Source organism: Amphiura filiformis, chromosome 6 (assembly GCF_039555335.1).
Source record: "Amphiura filiformis chromosome 6, Afil_fr2py, whole genome shotgun sequence".
NCBI classification, from domain to species: Eukaryota; Metazoa; Echinodermata; class Ophiuroidea; order Amphilepidida; family Amphiuridae; genus Amphiura; species Amphiura filiformis.
The window spans coordinates 30,795,519-30,817,832 of NC_092633.1; the positions used below are offsets into that span (position 1 = coordinate 30,795,519).

General features: G+C 35.8%; 1 protein-coding gene across 1 annotated transcript in view; it reads right to left on the reverse strand.

The window, feature by feature from the left end:
• The window catches only part of LOC140155254 (oxysterol-binding protein-related protein 8-like), a 98,596-nt gene that overhangs the window by 17,737 nt on the left and 58,545 nt on the right, over positions 1–22,314 (reverse strand). The window contains 6 exon segments of the mRNA XM_072178012.1: positions 125–206; positions 1,109–1,287; positions 1,968–2,137; positions 3,519–3,774; positions 10,129–10,251; positions 19,481–19,561. Of these exon segments, the coding sequence (XP_072034113.1) occupies positions 125–206; positions 1,109–1,287; positions 1,968–2,137; positions 3,519–3,774; positions 10,129–10,251; positions 19,481–19,561 (891 nt within the window).

The window sequence follows — 22,314 nt, forward strand, 5'->3', positions numbered from 1 at the left end:
AGAGCTAACAATATCGACTGATGATGAGAGAGTTCCTCGAAAGCGCCAATGGTAACCGAAATAAACAAGTAGTGTTGAAGGTCCAATTTTAAAGTATTCTTATATTTTTGGCATGACACCTTACCTTTGGTTTCTTGTAGAAGCCTGACAAATACCACCTAACTACTTGCTTCATCCTAGAAAATGCATCCTCCTCTTGCACCGCCCTAAAAGATACAATGTTCAATTAAACATCTATATTATAAATAGCTGTCTGGCAAATTGTGTGTTCACTTAGAAAGGCAAGATCAACATTAACTACAGGCAAAATATGTAATTCTCAATCATGAGAGCCAACTTGGGTAGGCACAGATATTTGTGTCAAGCATACTACACAAAGACCACACGCTTAAGCAGCAAGCACAACTTTTGAGAATCGACCAATCACAGTCTTTGAATGTATACGGTCATTGCTAGGTTCGGTCATGTAGGTCGCGTGATCATGTAATTCCATGAAAAGTATGCTGTCGCAACAATACGCAGAACAAATGTTGCCTATATAATTTCACACAATGCCTACCCTTTGAGGTGTGTTGTTGTAAGAAATGTGTAATTTTTTTTTCAAAAACAAAACATTTGAAAGAAATTTTTTTTGAAATTTTTTTTTGAAATTTAGTAAACAGGGGCGATTACTAAAACAGGAAGAATCAATGAACAGGTGATATTGATTTATCCTCTAGGAAATAAAGGTGACAGAAATGGGCCATTACATTTGAAATTTAGCATACCCCTGTGAAAGATTTAAAGAAAAGTCTTATACAGAGGGAATGTGTTATTTAAATGGAATAGGCTAGGGTCAATCATTATGACACCCATACTCCCCCTGTATATGGTTTTACCTATATCTTGCACAAGTAAGTATTTCAAATGGAAGTTACCCAATTGCCTATTCTATTTGAAACACATACTCCCTCTGTGGAAGACATATGCTAAATCTTCCACAGGGGGAGGGTGGATTTCAAATTATCTATTCTATTTGAAGCACATACTTCATCTGTGGAAGACTTTAGCTAAATCTTCCACAGAGGGAGAGTGGATTTCAAATGGAATTGTCCAATGTAATACTTACTCTGAGATCATATCAGAATGATAGTAGAAATCGGAAAGTTTATCAAGGAATGACCTTGGTTCCAGAATGAATGTTGGCAAGACAACTTTAGAGAGATCCATTCCCGGTCTAACTTGCTTCATCAAGCCCCAGATTAGACCTTTGTTCTCTTCAGCTAACGTCTCTGTTTGAGATGTACCCTGGGAAAGATACATGTAGTAAGATCATTGAAAACCTGTACAATGTGATTTATTTGATCAATAAGCGAAGATACACATGCATTTCGAGTGCAAAACTTATATCAGTAGACAGTAAATATTATCCAACAAGGTCTTAATCATTTTTAAAACCAAGTTATTCCTGGCACAATTTCCAAAAGATTTACAAAGCACACTTAAGTGCCAAAATACATTTTTAGTCACTTTTGTTTGTTTTATGAAATCAACACGTATGACACAGCAAGACAAGCAAGAACGTTTCATTCCCCCTAGCATATTGCCAAATAAGAAAATCTATCTCCTTTGGTATCCATGGACCAGATCGTGTCTGCCTAATATATTTTTTAAACCAAAAGTCACTTTCAATTAAACACCCCTCTAGTAATCATGTATGTTATCATAATTGGCAAGATTGAGAGTTCAAAACATTTGGCATTATTTATAGATTATCAAGCACAATCATCACTATCAGCGTCCAGTTGTGGCTAGCAATGTAGCGATAAAGTTGCCACCAGGTCAACTGCTTGCGATTTGACGCTGACATTGTAGCGATTTATCAAGCCGATATTTGCAACAGCTTTTCTGATAAGCGACGGAAGTTATGTCGCAAAAAAACCCTCAACTCATCGCGATTGCCTGATATATAGTCTTAAGCCACTTACAATTCCCAGATCTTCTAATGCATTGATGACATATGTGGTCTCCTTATCTACCAAGGCCTTCTGACTTTGTCTCTCCTCACTAGACCCAGGTTCTTCTGGTTCTGATGCATCAGAATCACTCTCACTCTTATTTGCATCTCTGTCCTTTTCTGGTTCACTCTCATCAAGACCTAAAATAAATTGAGACAACAATAAATTGGGATACTTAACTTTTGCTTCATATCTTAAATGAATTTGCTGAATTTAATCAAATGTTCAAATGGATATGATAAATATAAAACACTTGTATTTTAATCCAGAAACACTATTAAATACCCAAATTAGGATGGGTTGATATGTATAAATCAACGCAGGCTTAGCACGGTTTTAATCAATTATCTCAAAAGATCAATTTGTGATGTAGGTCATTTTGCCATGAGAGGGTAGTATATTCTTAGTTCTCTTAGAATCTGCAGCTCAAAATTAACACAAAATCCCTTTCAACTTACTATATTTGACTTAATTTGCACATTATAGCACTCCCTTTTGAACCTAATATGAAAAAGAGCCCCTCATAGTGCACTTGTACCACAAACTTAGGCCAAAAATCTAAATAAAACGATACGAAACCAGTACGAAACCAAACAGTCTGTGCATTGAGATGCAATGGCTGCGGCTAGTGTCTTAGCTAGCCACTCATCTGCCTGTCATTTTTGGATGGGGAGTTTGCACCTGGGACCGGTAAACCTTTGGAGATTCTATTTATAGCTGGGTAACAACTTTATTGAATGCTGAAGTAGTTCAAAAAGAAGGTCAAAACAACACCAAATTGAACTCATTTAGCCCCAAGTGAGCTGTTGGAGCCTGATTGATGTATGTATTGTCACATTTAGATGGACAACTTGATCCAAATGGATGGGTAAACCTGTAGTTAAGACACTGGCTGTAACCCTTGTTCCACAATTACTCTTATATAGTATCATAAAATCATCAAGGTCATTTAGTAATGGGTAAATATAACAGTGCACCACAATAAGGCTAAAAAATGCTGTCTCAAAGCCCCCTCAAGCATTTCGTTTCTCTTAGCATGTCCATGTCAGCTGAAAAGGAAGAATTCAATTCTTTTTGCTGTAAAATCATGAAATTCTGAGACAAGTTTTGAAGAAAATTTACTTGATTCAATACTCGCATTGTTTAACTATCAAACATTTGATATTTGTACTTCAAATGTGTGAATCAACCAAAATTTTATGCAGTGTACATTTGAACACTCAAAAATGACATCTTAATTCAAAAGGAAGTTTTAAAAGAATCTTTAAAAAAAAAATCTTAAAAAAAAAATCTGCATTGGTTTTTTGAAACCACAGATTCTGTGTTGAAACTGCCAAGGGCTTTGAGACATAGCATTATTTTTTTAGCCTAAGGTTTTTGCAGACACATAATGATGTGGGTTTAACTTAAATTGTGGGTGCACTTTAAGAACAATTCAAATTATTTGGGAATAACAGTCAGCCAGTTCCATCTCCAAAGCAGACATGACACATAAGTAAAGTTTACGTTTTTCTTTCTCACCTTCATCTTTGAAATGAGTGTTCTCTATCTCTGTATCGCTAACACCTTCTGGTCCCTTTGTTAATGTCTGGTTCAAAACAGACGGATCTATAGTACCACCCTCCCGCATGGAACGCATCAGTAATCCAGAGCAACGGAGTGCCAACTCCAGAGCGTCCATCCAACACTTGCCCGCAGCCTCCGAGGGCGCTCTAAATATAAGATAGTTGCTAGGCAACGGCTGTGTTATAGAGCCCATAGTTTCCCCCTTTGGTCCCTGTTGAGTGAGAGAGAGAGAGAGAGAGATAAGATTTAATCAAAGTAACTTGACAACACTAGGCAGTATCTTTTACCTTTAATAAGTAAGCATCTTATTGGATTTACCAGGCGTGTTACCTTCAAACATCCTATCAAGTTTGTTATTACATTTGTACAATCGACAAGCGTACAGAGGGGTTTACCTCTTCATGTGTCTGAAGATTTGAATTGAATGTGTTGCAACTCACGGCCATCTCATGATTACGGCATCAGAATAGCTTAGATATACAATTCGCACCAATTTGATACAATAAGGATTCGGATACCTTCAATATCTCAGAAAAGATATATGAATGGATTAAATGTCAAGGAAGATGAGTGGAAGGACATATGTGATGCGATCAAGCAAAATCAGTCGGAACTCGGAAATATTGACTTTGAGATACAGCCAAAGAAAGGAAATATTTCCTTTTGTTTCCTCTTGTTTTGGAAACTCTTTAATTGCTCATATCTTTGAAAGTGGCCAATTTCAATGGGGTTTTCTGCAAAATGCAGCTTTGTAAATGCTATTTACTATCCTATAAGAAACTGAAAATTTAATATTTCCGAGTTCCGACTGATTTTGCTTGATCGCATCACATATATCTTATGCCATTTAAGTTTATCGTATAATGTCGGAGCAAGAAGGTTTCAGCATAAAATAAATTTATACTGTTTGGTGACAAATAGCAGATTATAATATAAGATGAATATTGTTGATATTGAAACTTATATTCATTATACAACTTGAAGTGAAAAATAACTTGCATGGTGCATTAACAGAGATAAAATTGTACCATATATGTCCAATTTGTACTGAGACGTACATGTATTTTTTTTTTTGGATTGTAGTCATGCTGTTAAAATGTGAGATGAATTCAAAGTATGGTATGAAGTAAATTTTCATAAAATAAGTTGACAATTTAGATTACAACCAAAGTATGTTTGGTTTGGGTCTTCAAGAATCGGATTGATTATTATATGTCTTATTTTGGTGAAGAAGTTGACTTATGACAGCAGATTCAGGAATCAGATTCCTTCTATAATTTCTTTTAAATATTTGACCAAGATTCATTATAATTTAGAGAAGCAGATTGCTATGAGCAATAATAATAAGTGGTGTATATTGGAAACATTTTGTAGCGCATAGTGTACTTGATTGTAAAAATTTCATCTTGTCTGTATTTCATTGATATTTATTTGATATATTGTAAAATTTTTGTGATGTAAGGTTTGCTTATTGGTTTTACTTTTTTATCCTTGAAAAAGCCCTTGCAGGCATAATATTTTTTAAATTCATGCATTTTTGTGCATTATTATCAAACAATATAATCTGAGTGGGTGTGACTGTATATAATTTTGTCATTCCCCTAGTATGATGTATGATTCATTTGAGTGGGAAGTCTATCTGCACATCATATCTCATTTCATCTAAGTGCTCAATTCTATTTTAAAGTACATTGGTCGATCCAAAATATAGATAACTTCTTAGCTAGTCTGACCCCACACAGTTTATTGGGCAGGATAATAATAACAACTTTTTTTGATGCATTTCACACAGCCACACTGCTGCACACACACATAGGCCAACTCCATACCTTATGGAAATCACACAATTGTGAAAAATGTTTTCTTTATAATATTCTTCCATTTATTATCTCTATAACAATATAATCTGAGTGGGTGTGACTGTATATAATTTTGTCATTCCCCTAGTATGATGTAACACCGATTCATTTGAGTGGGAAGTCTATCTGCACATCATATCTCATTTCATCTAAGTGCTCAATTCTATTTTAAAGTACATTGGTCGATCCAAAATATAGATAACTTCTTAGCTAGTCTGACCCCACACAGTTTATTGGGCAGAATAATAACAACTTTTTTTGCTGCATTACACACAGCCACACCATTGCACACACACATATGGCAACTCCATACCTTATGAAAATAACACAAAATTGTGAAAGTTTTTTCCTTATGGAGAAATATTATCTCCATAAGGTTGTATCTGAACCCATAATTAGCTCCACAGGGCATACCCAATGGGAGCACAAACCATAGAAGCACCTGCAACTCCATACCCCGTGGAGACCTACTTTATTATTGGGACAATCAATTAACAGCAATTTCTAATGCCATGCAGAACATTTTTCCTTATGGAACATTGTTTTGTGTCTCCACAATGAAAATAATCTCCATAAGGTTGTTCCTGAAAGCATTCCATAATTGGCTCCACAGGGCATTAGGTGAAACCGTTTTCCTTATGGAACATTGTTTTATGTCTCTACAAAGAAAATTATCTCCATAAAGTTGTTCTTAAACCTATAATGGACTCCACAAGGCATTAGATGTGAGACCACCCAACATAAACACCCTCTCACACTCGCACAAACAACATCCTATAGCATCTTCCAATAGCTATTGGAAGTGTTTTCAGCCTCGAGCCTTGTATATTGTTGCAATGCATTATGAATGATATTTATGACTATGTCACTTGTTTTATAACTGTGCATAAGTGCATCGCCTTATCCCCTATCCCTTTTGGTATTAAATGTATGTCAATATTTTATCCTGTTATAACTATGCATCCACCTCCGGTTGCATTATATAAGCCAGTTAAAGCAGCCTCCATCATGTACATGCTTTAATACTATTACTGAAATATTAATTCTTGCATCAAGATGTTTTACAATAAAACCACAAATTTAACTTTCTCTGCACAAATTGACTTTAACCTTTTTTTCATCTACATGTGTATGATCACACTTTCCATTTCAAATTTAAGCCGATTTAGGTTTTATGGCTTGTCTTCTGCAATTCTGTTAACATAAATGAAATATTATTTGACACTCTCTACATTTTGTATGTTTCATATCGCTGTTTATATGACTCGGAAATTCCCCTGGAGCTACTGGTCATTGTGGGCTCTGGAATTGGCAATTTTTGGCCATCGAACTTTGCCTATTTTTGCTCCTACACTGGTTGTTTGGTTTAGCGTGTCTGTTTATATGCAGTGTTTTTCATCACTCGTTCCAGTGCACTTTTGTATTCCCATTGATCCTTGTTGTTTTGCAGGTTTAGCACTTCTGTGGGCCTTGGAACTGGTAATTTTTGGCTATCGAACTTTGCCTACTTCTTATGCTTACTGTGTAGTCTGCAATTTACTTGTTTCCCCACATCAAGTTGGTGTATCTTGCTTTTTTCTTTCCTGTTGTTCATATTCAAGGTATCCTCTTGTATCATTTATTGATCCTTGATGTGTTTTGTGTCCTCGTCTGTTGGATTCACCATTACCCACTTTTTTTTAATGGTATAATGGTTACAAGTTATGAACTCCTGAATTGTGTTTTCCTAGTTGTTATGGTTTTATGATCAAGAAAATGGTTGATTTACTTGCTTCTAAATGGGACTAAAATGAATGCCAATGGTAGGAAATTGCACTTGTCATACTTGTTTAAGGGTACATTTTCAGACCTCACAAAAACTTAACTTTAGGGTGCTTTGTGGTTACTCTTGATTATAACCCTCTTATCAATGATCTGACTCATCCCAGAGGTTCCTGGATTTTAATTTAATGTTCTCAACCAGTATGTGAAATTAAGTATGCACTTTACTGTGCAAATCTTTCCAGCAAATTTACTTTTTTTATTGCAATTTTCTTCTTTTCCAAACAATTGCCTGCAAAAGTTTCTATTTTCAAGGTAATTCTGAACAATTTACACATTTATAAGTCATTTTGCTTGGAGGCATCTCATGAACCACATCCCCAGTGTTGTGATCTTTCAACAGTGACACAAAGTTTTTTAATCATAAGACGGCTATATTATATTTTCACATACAACTTCCGTAACACTCACATGAGAATCTGTAATCTATGTGATCAAGCAAAATGCACCAAATGTCGCAAACAAAAGTTGATATATGATATGGCAAAAGGAACCATTCCATTTCTATTGTATTTCACTTGTTAGCAGCATATCATATCACATGATACCAAGTATAACATTGGTTTAGCATTGGGCTGTTCCATTTAAAATCCACACTACCCCTGTGGAAGATTTTGGAAATATCTCCCACAGGAGGAGTATGAATTTCAAATGAAATGAACACATTAGGTAGCTCCATTTGAATTTCATATACCCCCCTATACCCTCAAAGAAAGATTCAACCTGAAGCTTCCACAGAGGGAGGAGAAGTTTTAAATGTAGCTGCCTAATGTGCTCATTCCATTTGAAATTCTTATTCCCTCTGTGGAAGATATTTCCAAAATCTTCCACAGGGGTAGTGTGGATTTTAAATGGAATAGCCCAATTTCCATTTCTATTGTATTGCATTTTTCTAGCAGTATATCATATATCATACCACAGGATGCAAGTATAATATTGGTTTTGCATTAAACAAGAGACTGTTCAAAACACATCGCATATGCAAGCCACATTTGCAAACACCAGGTTCCCATGACAAAGGTCCCAAGTTGATTTATCATTACTTATTTAAATGCTAGATGCCAGACACTATCTCGCACATATTAGGCTAAATTAGATTAATTACTTGTGTTGACAAACTGGGTAAGCATACTGTCTTCTAGTCACTCACATAACATGTATGCCATCACTGAAAAACTCGCGAGGGATTGAAGTGAAAAATAACTTGCATGCTGCATTAACAGAAATAAAATGGTACAATATATGTCCGATTTGTACCGATACAAACATGTTTGATGATTCAGAAGTAATTTATTTACTTGTGAACCACTCCCATAAAATCAGGAAGAACACCACATATTCCCTTCAAATAAGCTTCAAATTAGGCAACCTAAAAAATGTACACTTTGTCATGAATCTTGTGTTTTTCCTTTAAGTTGTTGTTGTTGCTGTTTAATGACAGGAAAAACTGTCTTCTTGTATTTTTAATGCCAAGGTTAATCTAGGCATTAACAAGCATTTATCTATTGAGGTAATTGATGTGACAGGTTGGCACCAAGAGAGCTATATTAACCTCTCGCTAGAAACTCTGCAAATCCTGATATGAAGCTACATGTGCTGATAGGGCATTCCAAATGCCTGCAGAATATGGGAGAAATGATCTTCTGTGGGAAACTATGTTGGACCCTGGAATGTTGAGGCTACATGTGCTGATAGGGCATTCCAAATGCCTGGAGAGTATTGAAGAAATGATCTTCTGTGGGAGACCCTGTTAGACCTTTCACGGCTGGGACATGTACCTGGAGAGAGCGTCTGAGGCAAATCACACTTTTTGAAAATAAATTGCAGTCAAAAAAAAATCAGCATCTAGAATCTAATGATTTTTAGGCCTCAATTAGAACTAGACCAACATGTTGGTATTGTAAGAAATGAAGCATATCCATTTTGCCTCCTCTTGAATTTGCTCATGGATCTACCCATACTTTGTACATGTATCGTCATCGTATGTTGTTAACATGCATGTTACAGTTTTAATAAGGTTACAAGCTACTATATGCCATCAGACATAACCAATCTATATTGGCTACAACAATACACTCTGGTTGTACACAACATAGTAACTTGAGAAGCACACTCTGTGGAAACACTTTTTATTTGGTGCTATATAGTTTGGTTTTATTGTCATTATTAAATGACTCCTTTTTATATATTAAATGTATCAATGGGCTATTCCACTTACAATCCACACACTCCCTGTGGAAGATTTAGGAAATATCTTCCGTAGGGGGAGTATGAATGTCAAATGGAATGAACATGTTAGCATCTCCATTTAAAACTTGCTCTCCTTCAATGGATGATTCAGATTGATACTTTCTGCAGAGGGTGTATGGTATGAAATTCAAATGGAGCTGCCTATATGTTTATTCCATTTGAAATTCCTACTTCCCCTGTAGAAGATAATTTCAAAATCTTCCACAGGGGGAGTATGGATTTTAAATAAAATAGCCCTATTGAAAAGATAACCATATGGTTGAATAAATGGAACCATTTGAATCAATTTGATCTACTGGAAGAAATACTAATACAACATTGAAATGGTTGCATGGGCCATTCCATTTAAAATCCACTCTACCCCTGTGGAAAATTTTGTAAATATCTGCCACAGGGGCAGTATGACTTTCAAATGGAATGAACTCATTAGACAGCTCCATTTGCATTTCATACACCGGCTAAGAAAGATTCAACCTGAATCTTCCACAGAGGGAGAGTGAGTTTCAAATGGAGCTGCCAAAAATGTTCATTCCATTTGAATTTCATACTCCTCCTGTGGAAGATAATTTCAAAATCTTCCACAGGGGTAGTGTGGATTTTAAATGGAATAGCCTATTAGTTGTTAATATACCTACCCTTGTTCCCCATATAGATTGGTCCAATGGATGATAAATCTTAAAGCAAAATCCATCCTTCCTTGACGGCCTTTCTATCAACTCACAATTGTTGAGCAATACTGTGCCAACCCATTGTCCATGCTATAAAGAAACAGATATACAAATTGAAAACACACATGAAATATAAAATAGTAAATTGAAGCTCGGTAAGGTTTTACATATGCATGAGAAAATCACAATACATGATATAGAAATTGGAGAATATCAAAAATAAGTGTATCATGTTGGCATTTCAATATTGCTACATTTATGTGGGAGTCATATCAGATTCTTCCCTGTAGTAATAAGAAGAATCAATCAGCTCTCACCACCTTTGCTCTGGGTACAATATGCATTAAAAAGGAACAAAAATTGATTTTTCCAAAATCTATTTTAGGAAAAACCTTTGGGAATCGATACTCTGATTAAAAAACAAACCTTTCACATTTTGCAGATGTGCATTATTATCATGATTATTGCATAGAAAAGGGGGTACCTTATTATAAGTCATTGTAATTCATGACCCGTTATAGGATCAGAGCCCACTTTCCACACTTAAATACATGCTACATTGGAAAAATAATGCATATAGAAATATATGATCTGAATTTGATTATTACAGCTCAAAATCTTCATAGCACATAGAGCAAGGGCTTCTGTTAACAAGTTGTCTCAACAAAAACATCTCAATCGATTATAATTAACTTTCAAACAAATTGTAAAAACTGAATGAAATACACAACACTAAGTAACTAAGTAAGAGATGATGTTACTTCATCTATGTATAAAAACATCAATATATTTAGTTAGGACATTAACTATTATTTAGTTTGGATATTATGGCTCAAAGGCTTCATAGTATGGGTTTCTGTTAACAAGTTGTCTTCAAGAAAACGTCTCAATCGATGATAATTAACTTTGGCTGCAACAAGCAAAGTTGTAGAACTTAATGAAATATGCAACACTAAGTAACTAAGTAAGGGATGATGTTGCTTCATCTATGTATAAAAACAATAGTTAGCTCTCTTAATTCAATATTATCTGTTTGGCACAGCTTTCCCCTTTGTCATTTAAACATTTAAAACAAGAGCACCAATGGCGCTGTGGCTCTGTGCTTTTTTGAATGTGAAAGTAATTGCAGTCGAATGTGCAACAGGTGAAATCATATACATTGTATGTGCCAGATCACACGCATAATCATACATCTTGCTGGTTGGTAGCTATATCTTATTTGCAGAGCATAATACATCCATCAATAAGTTTCATATCCACATGAGGTTTTAGTAATTTGACCACAGATGACCCCTGAGTGACCTTGGATGACCCCAAAATGACATTCCAAATTTGGCTTGAAATGTTGACTGTACCCACCAAGTTTCATGCCCATGCGAGTTTTTAGTAACTTAACCTCAGATGACCCCTGGGTGACCTCGGATGACCCCGAAATGACCTTCCAAAAATCTAAATGTTGACTGTACCCACAAAGTTTCATGCCCATACAACAGTTTTTAGTAATTTGACCTCAGATGACCCCTTGGTGACCTTGGATGACCCCGAAATTACCTTCCGAAACTTTGACTCATAATGTTAAGTGTATCCATCAAGTTTCATGCTCATACGACAGTTTTAGTAATTTGACCTCGGATGACCCCTAAGTGACCTCGGATGACCCCAAAATGACCGTCAGAAAATTTGACTCTAAATGTTAACTGTACCCACCAAGTTTCATGCCCATACAAGTTTTTAGTAATTTGACCTCAGGTGACCCCTTGGTGACCTTGGATGACCCCGAAATGACCGTCCGATAATTTGACTCTAAATGTTGACTGTACCCACCAAGTTTCATGCCCATACGACAGTTTTAGTAATTTGACCTCAGATGACCCCTTGGTGACCTTGGATGACCCGAAATTACCTTCCAAACTTTGACTCATAATGTTAAGTGTATCCATCAAGTTTCATGCTCATACGCCAGTTTTTAGTAATTTGACCTCGGATGACCCCTAAGTGACCTCGGATGACCCCAAAATGACCGTCAGAAAATTTGACTCTAAATGTTAACTGTACCCACCAAGTTTCATGCCCATACGACAGTTTTAGTAATTTGACCTTAGATGACCCCTGGATGACCTCGAGTGACCTTCACCCACTAACCAATACAAACTTGTTCTGTCTGGGGTCAAGATGCACCACCACCAAGTTTGAAGAATGTGCGACCCCTAGTCTCCGAGAAAAAGGTTTTTGCATATTATGCATAAATTATGCAAATTAGGTAGGTAATTACCATATTTTGCGCTGAAAATCGAATCAGGTCGAGATCCTCTGGTCATGCTACCCCCACCACGTTTCATCATCATAGGGCTTAGCATTCTTACGGATCCCCAGAAACAGCTTCACAAGGCGGATTTCTTCAGATTTCCAACCATTTTGTAGAAGCGCCCGCATAAATTATGCAACTTAACAACTAAATGCGCATACTTTTCGCCAAAAACTAATCAGGTGATCAGCAGGTGTGTATCATTCCTGTCACAAGGTTTCGTTACCATGCACCGCTATCAATTTGCGCTGATATTCGCATAAATTATGCAAATTAGCTATGTTAATTTGCATATTTTCACCGAAACATACAATTACGGAGCAAACTTAGTAACAGTCTCAAGATCGGAAGAGCGTCGCGGAGGGACTTACGGGTCCCCAGATACAGCTCCGGACAAACATTCGGACATCCCACCCCCACACACAGACGGAAATAGTGATTACTAAGTCCCATCCTGAACAAAGTTCAGAAATGAAATTTTATCAATTTGCGCTGATTTTTGCATAAATTATGCAAATTAGCTATGTTAATTTGCATTATTTTTCACCGAAAACATACAATTACGGAGCAAACTTAGATACCCTTCCTCCCACCAAGTAGCGTCCCACGTACTCGTGAGGTCTTACAGTTTCCCAGATACAGCTCCAGACGGACACACGGACATCCACACCCCGGACAGACAGAAATACTGAGGCGAGACAAAAATGAAATTTTATAACAAATTTTTGTGACTTGAGATCATTTGCATTTTTTGTAAACACCAAAACTGTTCTGTCCTGACATGTCTGTTGTGACCTGTGTGTTTAACCGGGTCCAACCGAACAATCGTAAGTTCTGTTCGGATCTGGATCTGCCTGGTCTGGATGCTGTACTCCGATTAAGCAGGACTAGCCTACATCACATCAGTGTTTATTTCTGATAGATTTCACTTCATGATTTTTTCTTCAATTTCATCACTTACGAAAGTACAAAAGTAGACAATCTAGTAGTCAGTATAACCTCGGAGCAGTTCGTGTGAGACCTACGCATACATGGAATAGTAGTACATGGCTTCGAATTTGGAACTTCACATGTTCAACTTGTCATGCCGGTCGAGTCCGCGTTTACAACTAAAATCAAACCACTTCTATATTAAGTCCATCGCTGAATTTTACAAATAACTTAAATAAACATCTTTATATTTAATAAAAAAAAATATTATGGTATGCTCGTAAATGCTTGAATGACATTTACCAGAAGCTCATGAGCTCAGAATGGTAAACAAACTAGCGTATTTTCACCTCGATTATGCACCGTAGCTCTCTGTGGTTGAGTTTGCAAGGTCAGTGGGTCAGTGAACTTAGTCTCCTATGCAGCCAGTTTGGTTACGCTCCCTCCACAAAAATGTTTGTGTGGAAGGGGCGGAACCAAACTGGCTGCTGTGGAGACTACTGCAAGAATCGATCAATCACACAAAACTGTTTGCTGATTGGTTCAGAAATGGTGATGTCATCAATCAAGAAAAACTAATCGATTTATTGGTTCAAAATAGCCTCATAGAAAAGTACGAAGTTTGTTGAGCATCGCAGCTTATCGGTAAAAACGTGACCTTTAACAAAAAAATCGGCACAGTGCTTTTCGTACTGCACTTGCGCAAGCCAAATAGTCCCCCAGAAAAGTCATTTGATCAGAAATTTATTCAAGATTCAGACATGTTCTTGACTATTTTTTGACATTCCTTACCTATCTCTTTATTTAAATTATAAAGAAATAGTGAAGAAAAGTTAAGAAGTAGTCAAATAATTTCTGATCTGAACTAAATCTTAAGAAATGTACCTCCATTGGTTTCCGTCTGTATTACGCATCTTAAATTATACAGACCAGAATAATCTCTAGCACACACAGGGAACCAAGATATAACTCGATTATCGTGACTATTTTGGTCTTTTTTTACCCAAAAATAATACTTTTATCGCCTGAATTTCAATAAAATCTGGAGTGCAATCGATTCGAAAATAACTTAGCCAAACTTAGAAACGAAACTTAAGTCTTCATATCAGTCATTAAATGATCCTTAGCATAAAAACCAACAGCGTATTGTGGCCTGAAAATGAATGCTAGTTAGTTGCATGACAAAGGCACTGATAAGCTCCGCTCAGAGCCAAAAATCCAAGAAAAAAAGGGGAACAGCACAACTTGTTCCAGCAAAACACCTACTGATTTCACTTTTCAAATGTATACCTTTTCACAAACAAATTATTTTGAGCACAAACTACATAAAGATATTCATACAGATAAAAAGTACTTGAGCTTAAAATTCACAAGGCTATATTGATATCCAAAAAGTCCATTAACAAAGTGTTTGCTTTATACTATGCTAGACACGGTTTGAAATGAATAAAGGTGTTGAATTACTAATAAACAACTTATTGTCACAACAGTGTCAAATATCTAAACTAATCTGATCAGGTAATTCTGTTGTCACAAGGCATGTCCATATGGAAGGCCAAATTTTCAAGGATTCAGAACCTTCAGGTTTAGGTGGTTTACACTGGTTTTACATTCAAAAGTTTTAGTTCAGCATGTTTCAAACCAGAAAGAAAGAACACGCAAAGTAGGGTTTTTTTGACAATCGGAGTGCAGCACCATGTTTAAACATTTGAAGGTTTGATCTCAAGCATGCGACCTTGACTAGCAAGACATTCACATTTTGTGTCTCAGAGTCAGAGTCATTCGGAGTGAAGGATTCAATGGTCTGTGGTATGGGGTTTCAGACTGACCATATTTACTATATTAAATGCCCTGGGGTGTTGCATTTTTTAAAAGAGGGCATTTATTAGAAGTGAATATTTATTTTCAATGAAAAAACTTGTGAAATACGACTTCCGGAACTCGCAAAATACGGCTTCTGGTTTGAAATACAACATGGCGGCACCTATAGAGCAGGGGCATAGCCAAGGGGAATTGGAAGGAAAATCCCCCCCCCCACATAAATTTGTCAGGGATAAAATGGGAATGGCAAAGAGTAAAGTGTCATTAAAATGACTAAAAATAGGACAAATAATATTGACAAACTGGGTACGAAAATTTGGCTTTTCCCCCTCAAACTAAATTCCTGGCTATCAGAAAACAATACTTAATTCTAGCTATTAGCAATAAAAAGGCGCCGCCAGCATTTGCGATATAATCGTGATGTATCATGGGAAAAATTCGACATCAAGTCCGGCATAATCTGAATATTACCATGCTATTACATAGGAACACGTGACAATATTTTTAGTTTGTCAATATAACGGTATTACACGCAAATCGATAGAGAAAAAATTAATTGTGCACATTTCAAATCACATTATTAAGTATTATTGAGTATCGATTCGCGTGTAACACCTTTATTTTGACAAACTAAAAAACTATTGTCACGTGTTCCTATGTAATAGCATGGTAATATTCAGATTATGCGGACTTGGATGTCGACCTTTTCCCATGATACATCACGATTACATCGCAAACCGCTGGCGGCGCCTTTATTGCGTAATAGCGAGAATTAGAATGGCAAGTGCATTTATTTAGTTAAAGACCCATTCAGTGATCCAAGCGCAAGTGTTTAATAGAATGGGGATGGCAAGTGCATTTATTTAGTTAAAGACCCATTCAGTGATCCAAGCGCAAGTGTTTAATCGAATGGGGATGGCAAGTGCATTTATTTAGTTAAAGACCCATTCAGTGATCCAAGCGCAAGTGTTTAATAGAATGGGGATGGCAAGTGCATTTATTTAGTTCAAGACCCATTCAGTGATCCAAGCGCAAGTGTTTAATAGAATGGGGATGGCAAGTGCATTTATTTAGTTAAAGACCCATTCAGTGATCCAAGCGCAAGTGTTTAATAGAATGGGGATGGCAAGTGCATTTATTTAGTTAAAGACCCATTCAGTGATCCAAGCGCAAGTGTTTAATAGAATGGGGATGGCAAGTGCATTTATTTAGTTAAAGACCCATTCAGTGATCCAAGCGCAAGTGTTTAATAGAATGGGGATGGCAAGTGCATTTATTTAGTTAAAGACCCATTCAGTGATCCAAGCGCAAGTGTTTAATAGAATGGGGAGTTTAATAGAGTAAATATGGTAGATACTGAAACTACCATGTCAATATAACTTAGTAAGAATGTAGTATTTCATTTTTATGCTTGGAGCTTCAATCATTACACTATCCATTTATCCAAGCCATCTGAACACAGCTCTGCCCAGTTATCATATGATGGGCTGCTATGGAACTACACCACAGGCTTATTTGATAAATGACTTGCAATGCATCTAAATTCCCTAACCCAAATCAGTCCCCAAAACTGATCCTACCTCTATGAACTTCACTGGTTTGCTTCGGGTAAAATACCAAAGCATTATGTAACATTTTACCCATTTCAAAATGATATTACTCTTGCATCGCCCCTAGAACTTTATGAGCAGAGAGAGAAAGAGACCTATTTGAAATCTTAACTGATGCACACACGCTTTTTAATATTCTGTTCCATCTCCCATGGCTCATAATGATTTGCTAAACCGGGAAATAACACCCCTCCATATGTTAACAATGCTGAGGCTACACCAATGAGAGGCATAAATAATTCAATTATTAGAGAATAAATGATAGGAATTTTTCTTTTTGCTATTCTCTACCATGTGATAGATGACAGGCAGGTCCAACATTTTGAGTAGTGGATGCCGATGCAGCCTGGACTTGCCTGTCACATGGTAGAGGATAGCAAAAACAAAAATTCCTATTGTTTATTCTCATTCTAAGTTAATTATTATTTTGATAACTAAAACTAGTTTTATTTAGGAAAAAATAAGTTAACAAAAGTTATGGTCACCTGTTTACAAGTGCGTTGCGTATTACGAACTACGCTTACAACACGCTACTTACACGCAGCCATATCCTCTACCGTGTGATAGACGGCATGCAGGAAGTACCGTACTGACGCGAGTATAGTCCCACCTTCGAGTAAAGTCCCACCCCAACTTTTCGAAAAATTTCAGAAATTAAAAAAAAAAAAAAAAAAATTTTAAGTTATTTATTTTTCAGCTTTGGAGTGTCCCAGGACCTAGACCTAAATGCTAGGATCATTCATGGTTGACCTAGAAAAAATAAAAAATAAAAATTTCAAGATGTTTTGTATTTTTAATATGAAAATTGATACTTGGTATTCATGTCATAATCTATTCATGATTTCAAAATGCATTCAAATTCAATGCATTTTGAAATCATTAATAGACTATGACATGAATACAAATTATCAATTTTCATATTAAAAATACAAAATATCTTGAATTTTTTTTTTTTTTTTTTTTTAGGTCAACCATGAATGATCCTAGCATTTAGGTCTAGGTCTAGGGACACTACAATTTTTGAATTGAGTATAGTCCCACCCCCAATTTTGAAAAATGTTCACCCAAAAACGGGGTGGGACTATACTCGCGTCAGTACGGTAATTAAATTCATCGCTTACAAGCTAAACCACAGCCACTGACTAAGAATGTTTAATAATGTATATTTGCCTTTTTTTTGTTTATTGTACAATTCCAAATTCTGAAGCCTTTTAATGCTTTCAGATGTCAATCCATACACAATGTATGCATAGTTATTTTGAGCTTAGGGAGGTGGGTTTATATATCAACTATAAAACAAAAACAAAATTATATACTTTTGCAATGTTCAATATGTATCAATTCATCTATGTTTAACAAAACCAATACTTCGCAATTGTAAGTTTAGAATTAGAACAAAAGTTTAACTGTTTTTGAAAAACACAATATGTAACAGAAAGTTAGTTAATGAAATCAGAACTCAAAATAAAAAAAGTCAACGGAAATTGATTGCCTTAGGTTAACAACACTTTCACATCCAAAACTGCATGGGTCTCAATAGTTCATTCTTCCGTTGCATATAAGGAGCTGGAAATAAGCTATACTAAACCACACAATATGTACCTGTACATCCCACATGGTTCTCATCTTCATCAATACATACAGCACATATTAAATTTCAAGCACTAGAGGTTCATAGAGGGCAACGGTTTTCCCCAGACACTTTTATGTGATTTAAGGCTTGTGCAATTGTCTTTCAAAATGCTTTTTATAAAAGCTGTTCAACCTGGCATACAGAAAATGTGTCAACTGTCAAGAAATAGAAAACATTCTACTTCCTGAGGCGGAATGAAAGTTTAATTCATAATGTTTATACTTTGACCCATTTCTCAAGCATCCTACAATTTATGAGGGTTTTTTTATCTCTACTTGTTGGAAATACTTTGACACAATCTGAACTAACCAGCAAACTGCAACAATTTTGACAATTGAGTTATTATTAGCCCAGGAACAATGTATTTTAATGCCGAAATCTTTTAATGCCTACCATAATTAGTTGCCAGAGTGTCAGTTTTTAGAATCAAAATGTTAATTTGTTTTAAATTTATTTCATTGTATTTGCTCCCTACTTTTTGCCTGTATCTCAATTTCATGATTGCCACGCTTGATCTGATTGGATTAATTTGCATCACATTTGTTAACTTACATAGTACTACATGTAGGTATACTGAATTTAATATACACAGCTATCTATATGCAGCCAGGTTCTCAATATTACAACACATTTTATATATCAGGTAAAGAAAGGTATCTGTTGTGAAACTCTTATTCAGACAAAAATATGGAGCAAAAAAACTAGGGATTACAAGGATTTAAAAAATAACTATGGCTTGTTACAGGGCAAGTTGATGATAATGAAAATAAATTTTCAAAATAGCCTTATTTTGGTATCATAATGGTCAGAATTCCCTAGAATCTTCTAGTTCAAGGAAACGGAAAAGAATACAGAATTTGGCTTTCAGAAAACGGACAAATTGTCATTCTAGTGTAAACTATGTGCCATTTTTGCCAAACTTGAGGTTTGATTTGTCTAATTCTATGATAAGTTCTCAAATTTCTCATAAAATCAGACAACCTATAAGACGAATCTGACAATGAATTTAACATAGCATACCTTTGGACTCTTGTATACAATAAGAAGGCCTGGTTTCAGCACACACCATAGTTTGGTCCAGCTCTTTAATGTACCTCGAACCTGTACAGGTAACAAAGACATGGTTAGTAAATAGATACGTTTATAGGATTATGACAATGTTTTGTTTTCAGCAGTAGATCGTATACATGATAGTGAGGAACAATAAGGAAAGCAATCCAAAATCGCAAAAAGGCACCAAAGCAATCAACCTTAATGAAGGTATCATTTCTCTCAATCACATATACGATCCACAGCTGGAAACAAAAACATTGTCGCTTCCAGGAATGTCAACAAGAAGTTTAGTAGGAAAGGCAGTGAACCAAGTCACTTGTGACTGATCAAATCGTCAGCAGAGACGGCAAAGTACTTTTTCAATGGATTTGCCAAGCAAAATTGTTTGAATTAAAGGTATTAAGTATTTTGTGGGTACATTTATGAATAAATATAAATAATATACTAAATTACATTTTGACGACTTACAATACTTACATTTACAATACTTGCAAAAAGTTAATTAAAAAGAAAGTGCAACCGGATATTCACAATTGCTTTTAAACTAAGCTATAATACAAGTGGTGATTCTATACTGTGTTATTAAAAGTACACATTTTCCATGTAATAAAATGCTGCAAACTGATAAAAAAAATTAAATAATTGAACACTTTTAAGTTAATATTAAAATATTACAGCCAATGAAACCTGAATCCATACCATTTTCCTGTGATTTAATTATGAGGTTTGACCCATTTTATGCGTAAAGAACATTGAAAGAGGCCGCGTAAACAAAATGCTAAAATACCTCTGTGGTGCTTATTTGGGAAAGGGCGCTAAAATACGGTTTGTGATTGATATCTATGTGGAAATATAAAGCACCCACAGGAAATGACATTTGCAGAAAACAATTTATATAAGTGATATCATAGAATGTCATCAAATATCACACGGCAGTCTAACAATAACACTCTAAATTTGATCAACCTCCTGCACCAATCAATAGCTTCTGTTTACTCAACTGACCGTCAAAATATAAGTGGAAAGAATTGGGGCAAAACAATTTCATCACCTCCAAAGAGCAATGCCCTGGATAGTTGTTAATTGACCTTTTCGGTAAATCCCATAAGCCTTTGCGAGTACACCTAAGAACTTGTCATTCTGCGTCACACCGCTCTGCGCCGATGCCACATCGTTTATCGAACATCGTTACTGCGCATTGCAAGTCGGCGTGACGTAAAATGACGAGTTCTCAGGTGTACTCGCAAAGGGTTATGGGATTTACCGAAAAGGTCAATTACTAGCTGAATGCCACTGTTATATACAGACTGTATATTAATAGAATACCAGTCTAGGAGCTTGTACACTTTTGGTACTTCCATAATTAATAGCGGCAGTTTAAAAAGTGTCAGGTTGTTTCCCAATACGAACGAGAAATTGCAGCGGAAGGCCAGCAGAGAATGGAGAATGTAAAAATATACTTGCTCTTCATAGACAATTGAGAGTAAAAGCAAGTAGAAAAAAACACCTGCCCTGAAACTTGATCTCTGACTTGCTCATCATAATATCAAGATTCAAAAGGATATCATTTCACAGGGTTAATCTGAGTGATTTTGTTTCCCCTCATTGAATGTAATTAACTACTGGACAGATAGCTAACCAGCTGCACCATAACATTAGCCCACACAACAGTGTTGTGTGGCCAAAAAAACAGAATTGCATACTTAATATTACAGCCAATGAAACCTGAAGCCATATCATTTTCCTGTGATTTAATAATACGGTTTGGCCCATTTCATGCGAAAAGTACACTAAAAGGGAAATTCTAAAATACCAAGGGTGCTTATTTGGGAAAGGGTGCTAAAATACACTTTGTGATTGATATCTATGTGGAAATATAAAAGCACCCACAGGAAATGACATTTGCAGAAATCAATTCATATAAGTGATATCATAGAATGTCATCAAATATCAAACGGCAGTCTAACAATAACACTCCAAATTTGATCAACCTTCCGCACCAATCAATAACTTCTGTTTACTCAACTGACCATCAAAATATAAGTGGAGAGAATTGGTGCAAAACAATTTCATCACCTCCAAGGAGCAATGCCCTGGATTGTTGGATGCCACTGTTATATACAGACTGTATATTAATAGAATACAAGTCTAGGAGCTTGTACACTTTTGGTACTTCCATAATTAATAGCGGCAGTTTAGAAAGTGTCAGGTTGTTTCCCAATACGAACAGGAAATTGCAGCGGAAGGCCAGTGGAGAATGGTGAATGCAAAAACTGGCCCTATTTAAAGTGTAGGATACTTACTCTTCATAGACAATTGAAGAGTAAAAACAGGTGGAAAAAACACCTGCCCTGAAACTTGATCTCTAACTTGCTCATCATATTAATATCAAGATTCAAAAAGATATCATTTCACAGGGTTAATCTTTAGTGTTTTTGCTTCCATTCAGCAAATGTATGTAACTACTGGACATACAGCCAACCAGCTGCACCATCACATTAGCCCACACAAGAGTGTTGTGGGCCAAATAGACAGAATTGTACACTTAATATTAAAGCCAGTGAAACCTGAAGCCATATCATTTTCCTATGATTGAATAATGAGGTTTGACTTATTTCATGTGAAAAGTACACTAAAAAGGAAATTCTAAATATCGAGTGCTTATTTTGGGAAAGGGCACTTATTAGGTGAAATATGGTTTGTGATTGATATCTATGTGGAAATATAAAAGCACCCACAGGAAATGACATTTGCAGAAAACAATTTATATAAGTGTTATCATAGAATGTCATCAAATATCA